Below are 23,688 nucleotides of genomic sequence, written 5' to 3'. Positions count from 1 at the left end.
CTTCTTCTATTCTTTGTCCCCTTTATCATTCTGGCAGCAGGTAGCCTTTGCTTGGAGCTGTGACATTACCAGCAAAAGGCTGTTTCACTCTGTCTCTGTCTCTTCTTTCTAACCCTCTAAAGGTGGCTGGGTGTAACTGGTGTGACTCATTAGTTTAAACAATGACAGTATATGTAGATGTAGCAAAACAGTCTGCAGGCTGTGGATTACCCTGAAGAAAGAGTACAGAGTACACACAGGAGACAACATTTATTTTTACCACAATAGCAAATTAAACACAAGGTAATGAGAATGCACACAGGCTCAGCTCACCTGTACAATAACCCACAGGTTAAGCAGATATGCAACACTTCTGCTGACATGTTGTTCCTTAGGGTTTGTGTTCGAGCACACTACTGCAGATAAAGAAGAGTGAGTGATTCTCAGACATAAACCACTTGTGATAATTGGACTCTCTATCCCTGGCTCAGTTCGCTGAAACACTCAGGCTAAATCTCCCTTCTGCCACCACAGTATGAAAATCAGCCCTGTTTAAATGAATGACGTCAGTCTATTTTCTTTCCTGCATTTTCTTTGCAAAATTTTTGAGCATCAACCGGCTTTTTAAGATCATGCCACAGCATCTCAATTGGATTCAGGTCAGAAGTTTGAGTAAGGCACTCTGAACTCGTCTTTTTTTTTCTTAAGCCTTTCAGAGGTGGACTTGCAAGTCTGTTTGGGATCATTGTCCTGCTGCAGAACCCAAGTGTTCAGCTTGAGCTCATGAACAGATAGTCGGAAATTCTCCTTCAGGATGTTTTGGTAGACAGCAGAATTCATGGTTAGATTTACCACAACAAGTCTTCCAGGTCCCGAGGCAGCAAAACATTCCCACTCTACCACCTACTAGAGCTGGGCGATATGAGATTTTTTCATATCACGATATGTTTTTTTCATTTCAGGCGATAACGATATCTATCACGATATAAGCCAAATAACTATATTTGTAAGATTTAAATGTGCCGTTGCTCACAAGTAAAATGTGAAATAATCAGCAGCTTGTTTTTAAATATTTATTTCCCATAATAAGTTCAACAGGGTAGATGTACTTAAGGAACATGAGACTTTTTCAGATAAATAAAGGCAAATATTGCAAACTACACAAAAGGCAGCCGCTAAAGCGTTTAAGTTTCAAAATAGAACAAACGAAACAGACTAAATTGTCAATTCCACTTAGAAACAAAATATTAATTCTAAAAATAAATCTTAGTTTGTTTTACAGAAGAACAGACAAAACTGACTAACTTTTGTCAATATCAAATAAACTGAGAACTAAAAGGAAATTCTCAATCTCTCCTTGTTGTATAGCTTAGCTTTTCAAACAGTTTTAACAGTTACTTTAGTCTGACAAAAGCCGAATGACGAATTAGCGCTTCCAGTCAGAGACTGAGGCTACGTCCACACGTACACGGGTATTTTTGAAAACGGAGATTTTCCGTTTTCGTTTTAAAAAATAATCCTGTCCGCACATAAAGGGAGAAATGAAGGAAAACGCTGCTATGAACATGCCAAAGCAGCAGGTGGCGCTAGATTCCTAACCGTGCAGAAATGTTGGCCAATCAGAAGTCTAGAAGCCTCGGTGGGAAAAAGTAAACAAAGCTGCGGCATAGAAGCAGAACCGAGTCGTATGTGTGGACAGACAGTAACTGTGTGTATGTGTAAGCATTTAAACACTGCAGAGAGTAGAATTAACAGTAACAGTATTGTAGAAATTCATTTCACCGAAACAATAACGTGGCGCAGTGTGACGCATGCACCAGTTTATTGTATTTCCAGACTTGCTTTCGGCACAATTTACAGTGCACGCTACTCTATTTTTTGTCAGACTTGAAATAGCCGAAATACCTTCAAACTACGGAACTTCTATGGCTCTTCCGTTCGACAATCTCTCCGGCATTGGAACCATCATCTGTTTTCTCTTCGGTCACGCTCGGTTGATTTTTCTAGTCGGCACACTCATTTCCTCCATTATGCGCTGGCTCCATTACCCGCTGGCTGCTTCCCAAACAAACACACGTGCGGCTTGGCACTTGTGCTGTACGTAACAAGTGACGCGACGTGACACTGCGGCTGTGATTGGTTCGGCTCTGCGCTACTTTATTTGGATTGGCTGACCTTTTTTTTTTTTTTTTTTTTTTTTTTAAGAGGACAAGAGCGGCGAGGTCTATCGCGATAGCTTAATTTCTCTATCGAGTAAAAGTTATATCGCGATACATATCGTTATCGTTCTATCGCCCAGCTCTACCACCTACTATATTTTACTGTTAGTAGGATGTGTTATATAAATGCTATGTTATTCTTATGCTAGATACAACGTGACTCAAACCTTCCAAAAAGTTCAGCTTTTGTCTCGACAGTTCACAGAATATTTTCCCCCAAAAATGTGGATGATCAAGATGTTTTTGGCAAATGTAAGACGAGCCTTTGTATCTCTTTTGGTCAGCAGTGTTTTTTGTCTTGAACTCTCCCATGGCTGCAATTTTTGCCCAGTCTCTTTCTTATTGTTGAATCATGAACTCTAACTTTACGTGAGACATGTAGAAGCTTAATGTTGTTCTGGGTTCTTTTTTGACCTCCTGGATAAGTTGTCGATGTGCTCTTGGAGTAATTTTGTTCAACCGGTCATTCCTGGGAAGCTTCATCACTGTTCCAAGTTTGATCCATTTGTGTATAATCAGGGCTGGACTGGGCAAAAAATCGGCCCGGGCATTTTGACTAGAGACCGGCCCACCAGGTATTATAGGAAAAACCATAAATCCTTTGAATGCAAACAAACGTCGTTGTAACAGTGATGTACACTGTCTTGTTGGTATATATTTATCAGTCTAATAAACTTAAACCTACACCATCCTCCCTATTCTGGTATTCTAAACAGTACCCGAAAGTAGACTGCTTGGTCGAGTTAACCTCCTGAACTATCTACAACACAAGGTGAAAACCTGAAATTAAGACAGAGAAGACTAGAGGTGAGACATGACCATTACTGATTACTTATGACAGATTTAGATATATTTTCATAAACTATTCATTTACCACATCAATAAACAGCATGGCAGAGCAAAATATTTTTTCTAACATGGCAACCTTTAAAAAGTGAAAGGAGACAGAAAGACAGGTGAGAAAGAATAAAACTTAATTGACTTTTTGATGGCATTTTACACACAGTACTGGTACAGTATCTAGAAAATGTGGGAAAATACTGGCATCATATACAGTACTTAGCTACTTCTGAAGAAATTATGATGAGACCCTAAAAAAATTACTATGTACAATAATGGATTTCTATACCTTTTACATCAGATGAAAACGTTTGTTGTAAGATTCAGATAATTATTTATTCAAAGTTTTTAAATGACATAAGAAAGAAAAGTATTTCTTTGTGCCCCCTTTCCCTTTTAATGCCCTACCTGCCCCCCTGGCAAAACTTTGCTAGACCCGCCCCTGCACAGTTACCAGCTGTCAGCTACATAAAAAAGGATCCTGGTGTTATTTGTCTCTCAGAAACAGTTCATAACTTCTCTTCAACTCATTCATGTCACCTAAAAGGTAAACCTGTTTCTCCATCACCTGTTCAGCTCTGATAATTCAGTAACGACATCTCCTGGTTTCATCTTCATGTTTCCCTCTCACCAGATAACCAAACCGATATCATGACCAGCAGGTTTACAGCTGTGGCTCCAGCAAACATCAACTGATACTATAAATTAATATTAAATAAATTTTTACAACAGCTGATCAAGTTTAAACGTGCTGCTGTTGTTTAATCCGCTGGTTATCGCAAAGTGGGCGATAAACAAACAAGAGAGAAAAGCCGATTAGCTGATCATTGATCAGTTTCATGATTGAAGTAGAAACAGGAGAGGGAGGGGAGAGAATGACAGGAGAAGAGGCAGCTGTGCAGCAAAGACACAGAATAAATCCAGCTTTGTGTCTTTTTCAAACTGTGTTCCTTTTCACCTCAAAACGAAACGCGCAATATTTTCTCTGAATACGAGACGATTCCGTTTTTTTACGGGACGGTTGGAAACTAATAACTAACCTTATAAATAGAATAAGATAAAACAAGTTCAACATCAATAAAATCATAGCACCTGCCCAGCTGTATATAAACTCCGTCATGCCAGCTAGTACGCAGTACGAGTTGTTGTAACTGACTGTAAAAAGTCAGCATAACGAAAATAAACTCCACCTAAACTTGGTTTATATCTGACCCAGATAGCCTGCAGGTCATAACTTCTTACCTGAAGTTCAGTTCACATATCATACTGATATGAATCATAGTATATTATGGAATTCCAAAAATGGCTGCCAGGACAGCTGCCACCACACTGATGTGACACACTACAAATCAACTCTTTGATGCTCAGTGCTGAGTCTGCACAATAACCTGCACTTAAACATTCATTAAATATCACGTACACATATACACATACTGTCCCTCAAGAAGACACTGAGAAAAAATATAGAATAAGATTGAGACTGTAACTTTGCCATAAGTCATAGGTGTCAAACTCTGGCCCGCGGGCCAAATTTGGCCTAATTACATTTGGCCTGCGAAGCCATACCAAATTATTATTAGAGCTGGCCTACTGGTATTATACAGCTAATATATATATTGTTTAGTATTAAGCTTTGCTTGTTCCATATTCAGCTTTCCAGCAAAACTTATTTGAGTCCATAAGAAAAGATTCATTCTTATATCTGGAGGAAGATTTTTTTTCAATAAGTATTAACGTTAGCCCGCGACTTTGTTCCAGTTTTGAATTTGGCCCACTGTGTATTTCAGTTTGACACCCCTGATTTAAGGGGTTTGGGACTTGATTCAACAGGTGTGCCAGTAATCAGGCCAGAGTGTTTTTACTGAAGTTGAACTTAGTCACAGTTAATTCATGATTTAATGATTTAAACTTAACGAGACAGGTTAAGTTTGGATAACTTTTCTCTCTTAATCAATGAAATCATCATTTAAAAACTGCATTTAGTATTTACCCAGGTTATCTTTGTCTAACATTAAAATTAGTTTGATGATCTGAAACGTGTAAGTGTGACAAATACGTCAATCAAGAAGGGGGCAAACACTTTTTCACGCCGCTGTATATTGTAGCCTGATTATCTTCATCACTGATGACTTTTTGTGCAGATAAAGTAAACTGCACTCTAGACAGCTTACTGCTCGTTTGCATTACACTGCAGAAGTACTACTAACTTTGCATTTGCATATGTTTAAAAGACATTACATATCTGTGTTTTTGATCTTCTAGCTGCATGTGTGCCTGTTTATTTGTTAATATGTAGCAATGCAAATGGATTAATTCTAGTGGTTGTTTAACCATATGTTGTGTTCAGAGAGTCTAACCTTTGTAGCCTCTGAAAGTTACATATAATTCTTTTCTGAAAGTGGGCTATGGTGACCTTAGAAGCATCTGAACTTGTATTTTTACACATAAAGCTAAAAGTCACAGTAGATCATTTTCTACAGTTGCCTGCCTGGTAGCTGTGAAAAAGAGGATGCATCCAAGAGCAAGTCCCAAAAGCAGTTAATTCTGAGTGTGTTTTTTTTTTTGTTTTTTGAAAAACTGTGAATAATAATTGTGATACGTCCTGAAAGTATATTCTTATGGACAACTGTAAAACTGAGTTCTAAAAACTTTCTTGCCTAAAACTTACATTCATTACCTGCTTTAACAGTTAAAGGTATTATATAAACCGTCTGTGCATAGACTCTCCTGTGGCAAGTTAAGTCAAGGGCCTGTTTTATTCTGCAGTTACTGTCATTTCTGTAAATATGTTTTTCTGTCACGCAAGCTCCTTTTAAATTTAAGGCCAAAGTGTTGTGACTGCAAGCTGATTTAAAATGCAATGATTAGAAATGTACTTGCTAAACTCCCCAGTCACCTTTAACCTGATTATGTGGAGTCATTCAGTTTGCCATCAGGACTGTTGACACTGTGAATGATAAACAAAGTGGGAGCCTACAGTTGTCAAAGTCCCCAATATCATCTGTTCTATTTTTGGAATTTGACAGCTTGTCTTGGCAGAGCTTTGTATGTTAAGTTGAGTGAACATTGGAAGTTTAGAAAAGTGTTTACACCGAAACTGTTGAGGCCATTCCAGCATGATGTTTGCACACGTTTTCTAGGTTGAGTTGAGCAGGATGTCTCCCTGTTGTTGTCACGTATAGCAGACTCGCAGTAATGGTTCTGCTACTGCCACGTTGTACAGTACACATTTTTGTGAGTCCTTTAAAGCTGTTGTAGTTTTTACAAACTGCAATGAAAGTTTGTAAAATCTACAAACTTTCATTGCAGTTCATTGCAGTTTCATTGCAGAGCTAACAGAGTTAGCTCTGTTTTGCTAACTCAATGGACCGAAATAGAAAATGTGAGCCACCCAACTTCCTCAGTGAGTCATAAAATAATGAACTTAGGAAGGAAACGGCATATTTCCTGAAAAGACTGAGACATATCTATATAAAGGCCTTTTGTTCTTGGGTTACCAGGAGATTGTAATCAGTCTGCCTTGGCAGTTTGTTTGTAATGTGTGTCTAATTGCAGTATTTTCCTGAACATGATTTACTAACTTGAGCTTTAAATGATGAAAACTCATATTATTAAAAAAAAAAAAAAGGGTTCCATGGTCCATGGATCATGGAAATGGTCAGACAGGAGTACGTGATATAAACACAAATGTTTGCAATCTTGTTAAGAAGTGACCCACTCATTTAACCCACTCCCCCCAATATACACACATAACCCCTGCCTTACAAACTTTGGCTGAGCAACCAAACCCTCATCGCAATAACCTGTAGGGGTCACTATAGCTCCATGACGAGAGCCAAGTTCAACAGCAGCGGTGAATGAAGTTTCTGATCAATGACTTCCCTGAGCTCTGCTCATTTTTATGACTAGAGCTTTTTGAAGCCCACAGAAAATCCTTCACAGGCACAGGAGGGAACATGTTTGACTCACATTTCCATCTCAGTTTTCTTTGAATGAATTCACCTGTTGTGGAATGCAAGTTGTAAACAAGTTTCCTCATTAGGCAGAATTTTAACTGCTAGTTAAAAAGTGTGCAGTCAAGATATTGTTTATATCCAAGCAATCTGCAAGTACCTTGCAAAAATTACAAGAGCCCCCAGTTAAATTACAACTAGAAGATTAAGTTGAAGGTCCAAGCAACCTGTTTAGTCATAATTTATTGAGTTAGATAGAAAGGGCCAATTGAGACTTTATTAAATGCATGATGTCACAGCAGTTGGTCTTATTAAGTCTAAATTACAAAGGGAGACACCAAAGTAGAGTATATGATAGATATGCTGGCAGGAGTAGCATGAATGGAGCAAGCAATATCTTATCCAGAGTTTTTCACAAATTGATTGGCTTTACAGCCAGCCATTGCCACACCCTGAGGACTGCTCCAGATCAATCAGTTTTCTTAATCAATGGCTTGTTAGACGGAAATGAATGAAACAGCTTAAGAAGGTCAGTGTAGGTTTCTGCAGGCTTTGTGATCACTGTAGTTAGACTTGCAATTATCCCGAACCTTAGAAATATTGCTAATCTGGAAGAAGCAGGTAAGCGTGGAAAGACTGTTCATGGCGGGGTTGTCATAATCAGATGTGAATGATTGTAGTAGAGAATTTCTCAACATTTGTGAATAGAACACAATTTGACCTATATTTTAGCCTCCTTGATGTTTTGCTGTATGACATTTCATCCGTTTATGCAGAATAACATAAAGCAAATGTCTTTACTGGTCAAACCATGGCAGAAAACTGAAGAAGTCAGTATGAGGGCTGAATCACACCCACATCATGAATGCACTGTGGGACACACAGAGGTTTGTGGTAGGGCAAAGTAGACCCATTGAGTGTGTGAGCTTAGGGAGCTGACCTTGAACAGCTGGTTACAATGTTTTTATAGCTGTGTGTGTGTGTGTGTGTGTGTGTGTGTGTGTGTGTGTGTGTGTGTGTGTGTGTGTGTGTGTGTGTGTGTGTGTGTGTGTGTGTCCCATTGCTTGCAGAGAGTTTTCTGTCTGGTCTCCAGATTTCCTCTCACCAGATGTTGAAGAAACAAATTCAAGAGACTTCTTAAAAGTAGCCATGTTGAGATCAAAAGCAGCTTCAGTTTCCAGCAGTACTGAGGCTCTTTGACTGAAGACTAAATAGGAGAAAGAGGAGGCCTGTTAGGAATGCAGCTAAAACTGCTTCATGTGGGTGGTACTATTGAGTCCTCTGTATGGAGGAGTTAGCATTATTGCTGGTAGCTGTGTGAGTATAGAATAAGCAGTGACAAAAAGATCCAGCAATAACAAAAACAACAATGTGGTTAGTTTCAACAGAGTATCAGTAGATTGTTTATGTATTGATATCTATTGATATTTTTCATTCACTTTTTGTGTGAATATAAGGACGAGGGGTCTTCACAAAGTCAAAGAGACAGCATAAACAAGCCTGGATTTCCACATTCCCCAGACTTTAAATAATGACCCTAATGACACTGTGAATTTGTTGACAGCTTTTGAGTTTGTCCCCTATTGCTGAATCACCTCTGCCTCTGAAAGCTTGAGACCTGCAGGCTCTCACACTATTGTTTATTCTGGAAATACAGTATATCAGTTGATCCCAAAATACACGGCGGACGCTCCTGATATCATCTTCCTGTTTCGTGCAATCACATACATCCAATTACAGCACTGCAGTCTGTCCTCACGTAAGCAAAAGTAGCTGCAGCGTTGTGGCTGTTTGGATGTGAAACAGAACAAAGAGGGTGGGTGTTTATTTGCTAACAGCTGGCTCAGCAAGTATGTCCCAACCAAAGATTCAACCCAAAACACCTGTGAACTTTACTTTTCCCTCAGACCTTAAGCAACTGAGCACACTTGAAATAGCTGATCATTATCAGATTTGTTGGGAGCATATGTGATTTTGTGAGTTGCATACAGAGGCTTTAAGTTGCAAAAATACTTAAATAGTTTCTTCTTTTTTTTTTTAAAAAAAGCAAGAGTGCTACTCTGAAAATGTGACAGTAGGAGGAATCATTTTCAGTATTTTGATAAAGCTGCGTCATGTCAGCAAATGCTCAATCGCTTCTTCTTCTTTGCAACACACACTGGCCCACTAACCCACCTCTCAGCCACTTTTGTGTCACCTGTTTCTTGCAACTGGCTGCACTATATGTATCAGCACATTGAGGGGCTGAAGCATGCAAAGACTCTGATGTAATTCTGCATATTCTAGAAAGGTGTTTCTGAGGTGTTTGTGAGATGAGGAGGTATGAATGATTGCGATTAGAGAAATAAAACTGGTCCACGGTAAGTGAGAAAATTATGGTGGAAATGAGAGTGAAGTGGTAACGTTATATATTTCTTTTCCCCTTTTGTTTTCTTAAGCTCTTTCTGAACAAAGGCATAAGAGGAAACACCCAGGGTGCAGGCTGATGCTGGAGCCAGCTAGATCAGACCGGTAGCTGTTAGAGAGTAGGGGGTGGTGAAGGAGAAGGGAGGCGAGAGAAGAGGAGGGGGAGATGGGATGAAGGGTGGAGCAGCGGATGGGGTGGGAGAAGGGGGAAGAAGGGGAAAAAAAGATGTGACGAGGAAAGCTGGAGGTGGAGGAGCAGGGGAACGCAGAGGTTAAGTGTTTCGGGACACAATATGAGATGGATACTCTGGCAGACAGCTTAGACCCCACTCCATCAGTGATGTAATGCATATGGCAGATTCTATTTTTAGCCATCCTAGTACACTTAGCTCAGCATACAGGGCGATCGATCAGCTGCACACTCACTGCGAGTATTAGAGCTGCAGCCAACAGCACCTAAATATTTTGCCTCTGTGCATTTTGATGTTGTAGGATTTCTCCTTTGTCGTGTTAACAAGTAAATATGTGTTTTTGGTGGCATTTTGCACTGTACATTATGTGTTCTTTTGTCTTTATCTTGACGATGTTGCTGTCGGTATCATTTAGATTGCCAGGAAAAGTTCATGAAAAAGGGCATTTAGTTATTTTTATGCCAGTTTGTTACAATATGTTAAATGGCCTGTATTTGTATAGCGTTTTACTTAGTCCCTAAGGACCCCAAAGCGCTTTACACTACATTCAGTCATCCACCCATTCACACACTGGTGATGGCAAGCTACATTGTAGCCACAGCTGCCCTGGGGCGCACTGACAGAGGCGAGGCTGCCGGACACTGGCGCCACCGGGCCCTCCGACCACCACCAGTAGGCAACGGGTGAAATGTCTTGCCCAAGGACACAACGACTGAGACTGTCGGAGCCGGGGCTCAAACCTTCTGATTATAAGATGAACTGCCAACTCATGAGCCATGATCGCCCCCTATACAATACAAAAATGTGTTTACATCTTGTCCAGTGAAAGTAAAATTATTCCCAAGGCAGTAGGAACAAAACAAAGCACAATAACAGCAGTGAATGGGGTGCTTCCAGGCCACAAAACAAATGGGGGCTTTCTGACATTTCTTGGAAATTTAGCCAAAGCGATGAATGAATAGTTATTGAAGCTCAACGTCATTGGTCTGATGACAAAGTCTGTGGATGAAGAGCTGCTTCTGTATTATTTTCTGTCTAATTTTCTTTGTTATTTACTTGTTTTCAGTTATGTTGTGGAAAAAAACTGCATGCCTGAATTGTATCTTTGTATACTGGGGCAATCGATTACCAGGACAGCTGGATGTGTGTGAGCTTTGGTGATTCCTGTTTTATCAGACACAAGAACATGCAAGCACACACACAGCACAGACTTCACTGACAGGACTTGTATTTAGAGTCCTGTATCACCTCCCAGTGTCGGCTGTGAATAAGTCTATAGCCTGAGGGTCTAGACAGGTTGACTCCCAGTGTGTTACACAATAGGGGAAAAAAGAGCCTGGAGACAAAAAGCAGATCAGTAGCTTATAAACTACCTGATAAACTTCATGTCCACACCTGTCACTTCCTCTTACTCTACCAACCTATTCCATATTGGTAGGTCACACTGCGAGTGGACTGAACAATGACATTCATACCTTCTTTGCTAACTTCTGTTAGCTAATTAGTTATAGCTATCCATGACAAACTGAGCCCTGTAACAGAGGCATCCTATTAAAAAATATAAATATAGTTTGTGTTTAATGTAACCAGTGATTCATTACCATTCTGACAGTTGGCTATAATCCCATTATAAGATTTCCATCTGAACAGTGACTACTACCCAAATGATCACTCCTCTCATCAAGTTTAATAAAATTTCTTTGGCCACATAATAAGGGGAGTAATCATAATGATTCAAACACTGTAAGTGTCAGGGTGCGGCTGTGTGGCAGGCAAGATGTGGATTCAAATGCAGGACTTGGGAGAAAGAACATGAACTCAAAAAGCAGCTTTAATGCTGAACTCTTCACCTAAAATACAAAATAGACAGCGACTAAGCAGGCGCAGATGATTCAAACGCGAAGAATCTCCTGGGAAACGTGGAACTAGAAAACACACAAGCACTAGGGATTATGAAACAAAGGACAAGGGGAGACTCAGACAAGATATGCATACACAGGTAACGAGGGGAGATGAAGCAGGTGTAAGGACAGTTACAGATACTAATCGGGAAAATGAGCCGAAGGAAGTGAAACCTAACACAAAAACACGGAGAACAATACCATAGCAAGTCGTGACAGATTTAGCTAACTTTGATTCAGTGCCCTACATAAGAGTTAGTTGTCAACCACATGATATGAAGTGTGATGTATTAATATGTCCCTGTTGAGTGGTAACAATAGAGTGAGAACAAAAGCAAAAAAGAGAGCCTGCTCCTCATGTGCTTGTGTGTATCTGTTTGTACTACTACCTACTGAATGCCTGTTGGACAAGGCAGATAAAAAACAGACGAGTTCTAATCAAATCAAATCTTTAACTTATTCAGAGTGGTTGCTTTTACCTCACTTCTGTTGTTGAGAACAAGAACAGTACAAAAACAGAGCCTCGTGCATTTCTAAGAGGCAGTTACATGTTCAAAGCACTGCATATGTTCATTTCAGTCCTTTGCCTTTCCCCCATACATAGCTGTTTCTCTGTACCTGTCATTTTGTCACCGCCTGCCATTAGGTTCACTTCCTGCGACTATTAAGCTATTTCACAAAAGGCTATGGTAAACTTGTGTGGATTCATTGGTCAAAGCTGTATTATTGCATGAAACGGACACAGAATCTGACCTAAAAAATCATGAAACTCTTACAATGAACATAGTCAAGATGCCAGTGAGGCCTTGGACCTCACGTTATTACACGAGGTAATTATACTTTCTAGTCACTCTTGCCCTTCTTGCTCTGGCACTTTTTGCTTAGTACCTATGGTCAGGCCACACCCATCTCCCAGCAGGCTGTTTATTTCGATTCCAGCTACGTACTTGTGAAGTTTTGTGACTTTATCTTGTACGTTTGCAGTTTTCTCCCAGATATTTGAATCACCTCTGTGGTGTCTCTTGAACCATCATTTGTCCACACAAATGGCGAAAGCAACATCTTAGCTACACAATCACAGCTCCAATGTCTCAACATGTAAGCACCTACTAAATTATTTACCAAAAAAAAAGTTATCTATTCCAATTTTGCCATGATGATGCATACAAACTCACACACTCAAGGTGAAAACAATATTACCTGTGCTATCACAGCTGCTGATAAACTGAAGTACACATTAAAGAGAATGTTTAGTATTTATTGTTACTCTGCTTGGTTTTTCAAAGTTATAATCTTGGTGCATATATCTACATCACGTTGGCTCATGATTTTATATCTTGCAGATTTTAAGCATTTGGTAATTTCCCCCCATCATTTTGCTTTTAGGCGACATAAGCATAACTCTGCTAAAAATACCTAACCCTGTTTTTTCCCATAAGCTACCCAAACAGCTTGTTGATTCAGGCATCATTCCTGGTAGCTCATGCACGAATTTCCTTCCTATGCCATCCTATCCACATACACACCCTCCAGGGCTTGGTGTACCAATGAGAAAGTGACTTATGATTCTTAGTTTCCTTAAAATAGGGACTGACTTTTCCTCTCGCTCAGCAAGAGGATGCAGACAGGGTTGGGAAGTGCTGGAAAATCCAGAAATGGACATTTTGGGATTTCCTAGGTTAACAAAAAGTTAGAAAATATGACCGACCAAAATTTCAGTGGAAAACCTATAAAGAATAGACATTCGAGAAGTGACTGCATGACGTCAGCCTATTTAAACATGCAGTATTTGTGGTGTCATCTAAAAGGCAACAAGTATAAGCTGTGGGTCGATGAGTTTGGAAAACAGGTTTCACCATGCTTATGCGGTAACTGTACAGACTGACGTGATGAAATCAATGAAACCACAGAGTGCTACTGGCTTACTAAAGCGCACGGTCTATATATAATGTATATTGTAGTATCAGTATACACTGAGGTGTTTCAGAGAGGTAGATATCTGTATCTGGTATCTGATCTGTAAAAACTGTGACTGTTAAAGTCAGACCTAATTACTCAAAGATTAGATGCTAGTTAAAATTGAAATTTATTCAGCAGACACCTTTCTTATTACCTAAAGCCGTTTTTGCTACTTGTTTGTTGACAATAATGAAAATGTAGGCAACACTTGAGACCAAGTTATCATTCTTCCCACAACTCTCAACTCCTGCTGTCGTCCATTCACCCCCTATCTGGTCCATGGCACTGGCAGTGATCCGACAGGCTGCAGGTTATGTAACAATCACCCGGCCGCTTTGGCACTAGAGTTTAATAAAACTTTCTGATGGACAACAGAGCAGCAGTATTTTGTGCTGTCCTCATGGGTTTTCGACACAATCCTGCCTCTAATCATATAGATTGCATTTTTGCCCCATTGCATTCATGCTTATGAAACTCGCTCTCCCTTGCTGCTGTCTCTTTTGCCTTCTCTTGCTCGCTCTCTCTCACACACACACATATGCACCCTTTCCACAAGCTGTTTTTGTAACGTGCATCACCCACACATTTTTGCATTCTTTGTGTGCGTGTGGGATGAAAGGACGATATGACAAAACATATTTATCAGTGTTGTAGATGCTTTTACTTTTCCTTCCGCCTTCAGAGCTTGCTGCAAGGTGATGTAACAGGTCTGCAGGATGGGATATCTCTCTTTGGGAGGTGTGCATATCAGAGTCCTGCAGTCTTCTTTAAAAATGTATACACTATATAACAGGCAATAAATGGCCTCATGCTCAATGTGGACTGCTGACACTGCACTCAGCCTGTGTGGGTGTCAGTTTGGCAGGCATGCAAAATCTGACTGTGTTGTGTAAAATCTGCATATGCAGTAGTTGAAATGAAAACTTGTTGCTTTGTCTTTATAGTCACAAGGATGAAAAGTTGAGTTAAAGACAATACTAAACTATTTCAAATGTGTGTTTCTCTTTTTATCATGTTTGTCTGCAGATTTGTTTCCTGGTGTCAGCTTTCCGTGGCCAAGTGTTTTCAGAGGACAGCTGTGCTACTCTGGCGCTCTTCTCTCATTATTTCCATCTCAGTCAGTTCTTTTGGATGCTCATACAGGTAATGATAGGTTCACAGTGAACACTAGATACATGTGAGGAGGAAAAAAAAAACACTTTTGATTTCTGACAAGTGGAAAAAATGTATCTTTCTGTAACTGCCTTTTGCATTTGTGTAAACAACATTTGGAAGAAGCGACTGCTATGACAACTGAAGATCGATGAGATACAACACATGTGCTACGGCAAGGGGGAGAAAGGACGTCAGGTCACCCAAGACTGGGTACCAAGTATGACTGAAGGAGCATTATGTGCAAGAGCAGCTGACCTCACTTGAAGAGGTATACCAGAGAGACAGAAGCCAGGGGAATAAACCGCTCCAAAGAACCAAGGCATACTCTGCTAATTGACGAGAGACACCCAGAATAGCTAACCGAAGGCCAAACAGTCCTAATCCCCAAGGATCTCCAGAAAGGACCAGTCCCATCCAATTACCTGCCTCAGTACCACGTGGAAGCTCCTGTCAGACATCATAGTGGCACATGGCTCAATACATAAACAGGGCACAAAAAGGAATTGGCAAGGAATACCAGATTGGCAAAACAGTTTGGAGCCTTCATCAGGAACTCAATGGGGATGTGGTGAACAACACTAGAGGCCAACTTCAAGCCTATAGCACATGTCACCATCAAGTGTCATTGACAAGATTGGCTACAGATACCCACTACGGAATAGAACAATCATCAGGCGCCATGGATGACGTCAAGCTGTATGCCAATAGTGAACGACACATTGATTCACTGATCCACAACACTAGGATCTATAGTAATAACATGTGAATGTGAATGTCATTTGGACTGGAGTGTAGGCAGATGGTAACAAAGAGATGGAACATACTCAGAACTGAGGGGATCTCACTACCAGAAGGCAACATTGCAGACACTAAGGACAGCTACAAGTACCTGGGAATCCCACAGGCAAATGGGAAACACGAAGAGGCGCCTAAGAAAGCTGCAACCACCAAGTACCTGCAGAGGGTAAGGCGAGTCCTGAGGAGTCCGCTGAATGGGAAGAACAACACATATGCCCTGCCCATGATCAGATACCCTGCTGGGATAATAAACTGGCCAAAGGAAGCCACTGACATGAAGACAAGGAGGCTCCTGACCACATATGGTGGGTTTCACCCCAAATCCTGCACTGTGACACTTTACGGAAAATAGCCACAACAGACCATGTGCTTAGTGAATACCTCAGGCAATAGAAACCCAAGAAAGAAGTGGAGATGGAGAACAACCATCACGGAAGGACAGGCCCCTGCACAGTATGTACCAGCAGATAGAAGAAGTGGCTGGATCCAGAGATCCCACCAGTGGCTGGACTGAAAGACAGCACAGAAGCACTAATCATCGCAGCACAGGATCAAGCTCGGAGCACAACATAAATAGAAGCTGGGATCTACCACACCAAGCAAGACCCCAGATGCAGGCTGTAAAAAGATGCCCCTGAGGCAATCCAGCACATAACAGCAGTGTGAAAGATGCTAGCAGGCAGGGTATGCATGGGACGCCATAACCAAGTTGCCAGTATAGCATATAGAAACATCTGCCATGAGTACTGCCTGGAAGGGCTGAAGTCAAAATGGGACATGCAACCGATTGTGGTCGAGAATGACCGAGCTTAGGTCCTTTGGGACGTCTGTGCTGTCTGTTTAAATATGATTCTCCACCTTCCTCCTGCCTATTTTATCTCATAATTTGGCATTGCCAAGGTTCCTATTCTTTCTTTTTATTTCATACATATGGCATTTGGTTTATGTGCAACAGGCAGTGAAATTTGATTGTTTTACCACATCTACTGGGGCAGTCATAAAGTTACCAGTACACTGCACTGGCATGCCCTTTGCCCAGGATCACCTTATAATACCTTACAAGGACCCTAAACAGCTCTTTCTTAACAAGACCTTCTTATTCTCTTATTTCTTTCTTTGCATTATATTGGTCAACACCAAAGCCACCCAGGATTTTTAGGAACATGAAGACTGTAAACATACATCTGTGCATTGTAATTGTAGTTGTAATCCTGGAAAGAGTTTATTGATGACTTATGACCTGCTGCAATAGCAAAGGAATGCAGGGAGAGGTTTCATCAGCAGCTTTAGTGCTGCTGCTGTGATAAATCCTTTTCCTAAGTAATCCGCCTCCTAACGAGTCCTGAACTGCAAAGAAACAAAGGTAGTTGCGTAATACAGGAAATCCTTGGATGTTTGTTTATTTATTTGTAATTTTTGAAATATAACCTGATTAAATAGATTTGACAGACATTAGACAATAACTTTATCTATATTATTTGTCTGTGCCATACATATGTATTTGTTGTGTAATTCTTCCAAACAATCTTAAATCCACTTGATGACAATCAAGCTGAAGGCTCAGGCTCAGTTGTTGTCATTTTTTGTTTTTTTAAGAAGGGAAATGAGATTTATCACCATCATAAATCACAATTTATGCTATTATGAGTCAAACTGAATTCACAGTAACAAAAATACCGTCACATAAGACACATGTTACCAATAGGAATGGTATCCCTAAATGAACTTCCCCATCTACCCATCTTTTCCCACCTGTTGTCCTTCTCTTGCATAACATTTGCCTTGTTCTCATCAATCTTCAACCTTTTGTAACATGTGACATGCGTACGTGAACATAACCAGTGTTTACATAGGGAACATAATATGTAATAATGTTATTGGTAAAGTATTATAAGATTAGCTGTGGCATAAGCTGACCACAGCAGGGTAATACTGGAACCATGCAACGGCGTACGTGTTGGACGCAGTGGGCTTTTTCTCATATCTGATTGTTTACTATGACTTCTGGGAGATTTTAAGGGATAAAGTCTCAGGCCGAAGGCTTTCATGTGGCTTAAGCGGTGTTAGAATTTGGATGGGCAGATCTGGAGCTCAAATAAAATTGGTTGTGACGTGCAAGCTGGTTTTAGACACACATGGTAGTAGTTAGTAGGGTAACAGCTGACTGGATCGAGTGAAGGACACAAACAGTGATTCACCCTGTAAAGAATTCAAATAGGAGGATTAATGAAGCATGAAGAAAAAACACTTAGGCTTTTGTTGGTTTATTTATATACTCACTCACAGATTTGTTTTGTTTCATAACATGCCCTGTTCGTTAAGGTTGAATTTAAATAGAGAGCCAGACTGTGTGATAGAAAAGGCAGATATGTTACAAAGGTAAGGAAGTGTTATTCATTAGAAGCACAATTTCAAAAAAGACGGGCAAACAAAGCAGGACAAAAGGAAGAGAGGAAGAAAAAGTAATACAACGTAAAGGCCAGGACCATGGCATTGTTCTTTAACACCCCTTCAAAAAATATCTTGTTATTTCATAAATGTCAACTCTAACTGTGAATGTAGCTGACAAGAAAAATATTACCGCCACCTTGGCTTTCACTGATGCGGGGAACCGAGACCCTTCCATCCTCACCAATATCTCTGCATTGACCCCAGTGATGTCTCACCACTCAAGTTTCCCTCAGATCAGGTAGCTGCTTTCAGATAAGTGGCTTATATGAGTGGGCGCCAGCAGCCCATCTCAGGGCATGACAAAGACCTGAATCAATAACAGCAGTGTGAGTGTGTGTAATTGAGAGTAGTGAGAACGGGCACGTCCAAAACCTGATCAGGGGAATATGCACTGGCATAAAGCTTGAAAACACACAATAATGTGGCCACTGTCCAGAGCAGCTATGTGTTGAATGCAGAGGTTTGCAGTTAACATCAGCTTACTAAAAATTGCACATTATTAAAAAAGTCTTAAAGGCATCAGGATTAGGATTTCTGGGATTTTTCCTGAGCTAGCTAGTGAAGCCAGGATGACACATTTCTAGCTTGCTAAATAATATCTTTATGTGATAATGCCTGTCCTGTCTCCTCGCCAATAAGTCATCCAGTCATTTGGGACTTTTAATACAACACCAATGGTTCATGTGACCAATTTACAACTGGTATTTACCTTCAGTGGTAACTTGCGGTTTTGGCTTTATTTGCACTGCGGAAACTAAATATAGCTCATATCTAAAAACTTGGTGAAGTAGTCCCAACATGATCTGCACAATCAAACATAACTGCAAGTAAATATTTAAAAAATACTGCATTTTTTTCTGCGGTGAGATTGAGCCAACCTATTATTGTGGCTCCATGAGTGATATAGCCACTGCAAAACAACAGCTCAGCACAAAGTTGCCCATAATCCCTTTACTGTACCACAATGACTGCAGTTTTCTCACAGCCAGTGAATAACACTTCTTGAATCTGACTGACATCATTGTATTATCTCAGGGGAGTCGAGCTGTTACACAACGGGAACCGTACAGTCTTGTTTGCTGCATCTGCTGCATCTGTGTTTGTGGGTTTGTGTTCATGTTGGTGTGGTTATGAAGCAAGGTCTTTTTGGGTCAGTGGTTATACAATATTGTTACGGTAGAGGTTGAGCAGAGTAATCATAGGGAGAGGTCAACATCATTTGACCTTGTGTCATTAGTTGCATCACATCTTCCTCTTTGCAAATGTGCTGCTCAAGTGCTTGCAAACAGATAGACATTATCAGCTGTTATTCATTACAGCTGTTGACCTGTTGCATAAATTTTAATAGCATTTCCTTTTTTTCATGTTCAAATGTAATACTTTATAGACTTTTGTTTTTTATGTATGTTAGATGGCTTAAAGCTTGTAAAACAGCTCGTAACGCACCATATATGAGCGAAATGTGAAAGAGAAAATGAAGTGTTAGTGTGCTTCACATGAGGATAAGACATCGTCTGCTTGCTGTCAACAGGTGTTCACATAAGCCAGTTATGCAACAGTGGATGGCTTAGTAAAGCAGATAGATGAGACTATAAAAGCCTTCTAGATAACTAAGCAAACATAGATATTTTTGGGTGTGATATGCGGATGGATATACTTGTGTGTTTTTGTGTTTTACTGACTATAAAGACCAAATGTGCACACAACCGAGGAAGGTTTAAAAATCATCAAAGGGGAAGATGTCGAGCCTTTTCTCCCCCTTTTATTTATTGTGCTGCGATAAGTTTAAGATACATTTCATAGTCTGTAAAAGTTACTTTTTTATTTTTATATCCCCGTGAATAAGTTGTTTTCTCAAACTGTTTTCTCAGGCGGTGAACTTCTGGCAAGTGCTCGTGATGAATGATGAGCACACAGAACGCCGATACCTGCTCTACTTCCTCCTGGGGTGGGGACTTCCTGCTTTGGTCATCATCGTCCTGGTCATCGTGTTACTTGGTGGCTTTGGATGGAAAATACATGAAGTATATGGACTGGTGCAAGGCGACGTGTGAGTTAGCAACACATGTAAATACACACACAAGTGGTCTTTTTGAACTGATGGCATGTATCCAGTGAATCGTAAGTACACTTAGGAGAGTATTTGTTAAACTGGTATGAGTCGTTTACAGTGATTTCAGTTTCTTTTTTAAGCTTAGGGAAATTCCACTTCAGACTAGGTAGAGCAAACAGAGCCAGTGAGCCTGCCCAATCAAATGACTGAATGAATGAACGTCTCATGTTTGTTTGCATGCCTCTCCCCACACTGAAAAACTTCAGTCTCGGAGGTGGAGTCTTTGAGAAATCGCGCCATACAGAGCCTTATATAGCTGTTTCCCTTAAATTACCTAAAGCACAGAAACAATAGAAGAAATCACTGTGTACAAAAAACACGTACAAAGGTCCCAACACAGGTGAGTTGCCCGTGTCTTTATGTGCATCCATCTTCCATGTCTTTCATTTGTGAACAAATGTTCAATAATAGTCAAAGAAGTATGAAGCTGAAACTCCTAAACCACATCTATAATAAGTCAATGGTCTAAGGTGTGCCTGTTATCCTTGGGATCAAGTATCTGTGGGTGTTTCCTGTGGATGGGAGTGTGAAACAGTGAGCGCATACAGGAGAGATTTAAGAACATAGAGGAGTATTCAGTTTCCCAGGAGCACACCTTCCTCTTTGAGGACATAAGGCAGCTTTTCACTTCTTTTCCTTCTCTCGCTCTGTTTCTCTCCTTCGCTCTCTCCTCTTCGGTGTTAACAGCTAGTCTCTTGTTTTCTCACCACTCGTTTCAGTTTCGCCTTGCTTGCATACAAAAGTGTTAAGCTCACACCTTGTGTCAATAGACTTTGTATCCTTTAGACTTAATTGCTTATGGGAGCACATTTTTTTACTCTGTCTTTTTGCTTTCCACTACTATACTCACGCTGTAGTAGAGAGATATGGAGATTTATGGATAAATAAGTGCAGAACGGTGTAAAGTTACCATTTCCATGCCTCTACCATCACTGTTGTGCTGGGACATTGTCTTTCATATAGACCAGTTTGTACTTAACCCCAGCTATGTGCATTGAGCATATTAAGGATTTCTCTCTTCTGATGGTTATCACATTGTGAGGCAGTGAGTGACTGTAATGTCCTGTGGTTTCTGCCTTTTTTAATCTTTATTGTGGATCATATGTTGTACATCTTTAAAAGGAAGAAAACAAAAAGCCAACTTTAACATTGAATCCTCTCTCACCACCCATGGACAACTGCTCAGCAAAAGTGGTCATAAACATTTCAGCAGCATTAAATTTTGTTTTGAATGAGTCTAGTTTGAGACTGATTACACTCATGAATATTTTGACCCTTTTGTAGTCTTAAGTTGCATCTTCCAAACATGGGGTCTTGTGATCACATGATTTAAGTAAAAATGTTATCATAGAGTGGTAACATAGGATCTTACTGTGGTATACATTTAAAAGAAAATCCCAGCAGCCTTTGGATGAAAACCCTCCATAAAAGGCATGATTAACTTTCTTTCTCTCAAGCTAAGAAATGGGTGCGTTAGACCCCTGGGTAATGTTTTTTTTCATTCAATTCAGGAATCCCTGGGATTTCCCATCCTTGTGAGACTTTCACTATAGTTAGAGGTCATCCCCCTAGCAAGGCCCCAACAGTACAGCTGTCCATTTTCCACTGTATTTAGACTAGGGGCCCGGCTGTCTTTTTGTGACATGGTGATCCAGCGCTTTATTTGGCATAGCTCATCTTATGTTGTGACTACGACAGATCCAATTATTTTTCTGCAATCACTCAAACATGCGGAAGTCCTGTCTGATTTGATGCTCCCACCGAACCAGAGCGTGAATGTGTTTTGTGAAAAGGTTGTGGTCACATCAGTGTTGTTCTAGTTGTTTGGCAACAAATATCAAGGATGTTGATTTTCCCAGAGGAAAACCGCAGTTTTCTTTAATAAAGATAAACATGCCTGAAAGATCCTGAGACGGTAGTTCAAGAGGTTCACCGGGAAAACAGCATAGAGATAGACTGTATAATACTGACAGTACCAACTTCTTACTGACATTTTTAAAAAAATTTGTATTAATAATTCTCCAAAGAAAGTTCTTCTTTACCTGTTAAAAAGGATGAACAGTGGAAATCACGTGACCCCTATGGATATATATTCTTATAATTGCCGATGGATTTATCGGTGGTTGTGTCCGATGTGTCACAAAGCAACAAAGTATAAAGAAGAGTTGCGTTATGATTAAATTAAATTAAATATAGAGCAGTTTAATATTTTCAGTTTTTCCAGACGTTATCTGTGAGATAGATGTGTTCTTTATGCTATGGTGACACAAAGGATCACTGTTTGGAAATAGCAGCCAAAATTATTGCAGCCGTGTGAAAATTTCAGATTAAACAGAAATATTTATTAACTGCTTATATTCAGAGTCTATTCAGAACCTCACAACAGAAACAGAAATAACAAATAGTGACATAGTTGCTGCAAAATGATGATTTAACTGCTAAACGACAAACATTTCGCTCTTATACAGGACTATAACTACAATACAACCAGATGGTAACCAGCTATGTTAAGTCCCCCACTCCAAAGAGATGTGTTGCAGAGAAGTTAATTGCAACATGTCGCCAATCTGTCTGCTTTTATAAATTAGACAGCAGTTATTTGCAAGCCTTCACTACTCTGTCTGAGAGTAATTGCAGTTGGTGTGATTTGGACCCTGACTGTTTGGAGATAAGTTGCCTCCCACCAGATAACCCGTGCAGTCACCTTGCAGTCAAAAGAAGCAGCTCATAGGTTGAGAATGTTGCATGTTCAACCTCTGGGGAACCCGCTTGTTGCTGCAACTACTTGAAGTTGTTTGCAGAATATAAAAATAATTCAGTGCAATCATCAGACAACTGGAGATTTTTTCCTAGTTGCAAGATGGCTTATTGTAAGTTTTGTAAGTGTGTCTTTCATCTTATTTTCCTTATCTTCTAGGTGCTTTATCCCAAACATCTATGTAGCTCTGTGCACGGCAGTGCTGGTGCCTCTCATCTGTCTTGTTGCTGTGGTGGTTGTATTCATCCACATCTACCAAGTTACTGAGCAGTGGAAGGCCTACGATGACATTTACCGTGGACGGACTAACAGCACAGGTAAAAACCAAATATGTGACTACACACACAAACACACACAAATATATTAATGTATGCATAAGCAGAGATTTTATTATTTTACCACTTGCTGTTACCACAAAGAGATCATGAGAGTTACATCTGCATTTACACTCAGTCACACCCAATTTCTTTCTTTCGTGGACATGTACAAACACCACTAGGATGTCCCTCTGGAACGAAGCTACAAACAACATACCCTTATTTTGGGCAGAAGCTTTCATCCCCTATTTTCCAGTTTGCTGTTTGCTGGAGACAAAAACAGATTTAGGGTTTTTGCAGAAAGTGCGAACTTTCAGTTATCTAGCACACATAAAAACACCCATCAGTACAATGTAGTAGTAGGTGTGCAAACTTGTACATTTCCAACTTGTAGATTATTCAGAATTCTTGTTTGCACACACACACACATCCATCATGGATTTATGACCCGTACAAATCAGCTCTGTTTATACAGTGCAGTTAGTCCCTTTGGCCACACATGAAGATTCAGCCAAACCACTTTACTTGCTGATCATCGGGGCTGCAATCAATGGCCATCAGTGGGAATCAGCAGGCTTTAGCTTGTTTTGCTCAGTCAAGGCTCTCCGGTGACAAAGCCAAGCCTGAATTAGTGCCAGTTCTTTTGTT

The 23,688-nt window shown here is 40.2% G+C and overlaps 1 protein-coding gene across 6 annotated transcripts in view; it reads left to right on the top strand.

Annotated features, from left to right (window-relative positions):
* adgrv1 (adhesion G protein-coupled receptor V1) overlaps positions 1–23,688 on the top strand; it is a 149,927-nt gene that overhangs the window by 107,274 nt on the left and 18,965 nt on the right. For all 6 annotated transcript variants that reach the window (XM_026188517.1, XM_026188516.1, XM_026188518.1 and 3 more), the window contains 3 exons: positions 14,475–14,591; positions 19,724–19,902; positions 22,883–23,040. In XM_026188517.1, the coding sequence (XP_026044302.1) occupies positions 14,475–14,591; positions 19,724–19,902; positions 22,883–23,040 (454 nt within the window). The remainder of the gene's footprint in view (positions 1–14,474; positions 14,592–19,723; positions 19,903–22,882; positions 23,041–23,688) is intronic.

The sequence above is a fragment of the Astatotilapia calliptera genome, chromosome 12 (genome assembly GCF_900246225.1).
Source record: "Astatotilapia calliptera chromosome 12, fAstCal1.2, whole genome shotgun sequence".
Classification (NCBI taxonomy): Eukaryota; Metazoa; Chordata; class Actinopteri; order Cichliformes; family Cichlidae; genus Astatotilapia; species Astatotilapia calliptera.
This window is presented reverse-complemented; position numbering and strand designations above follow the sequence as displayed.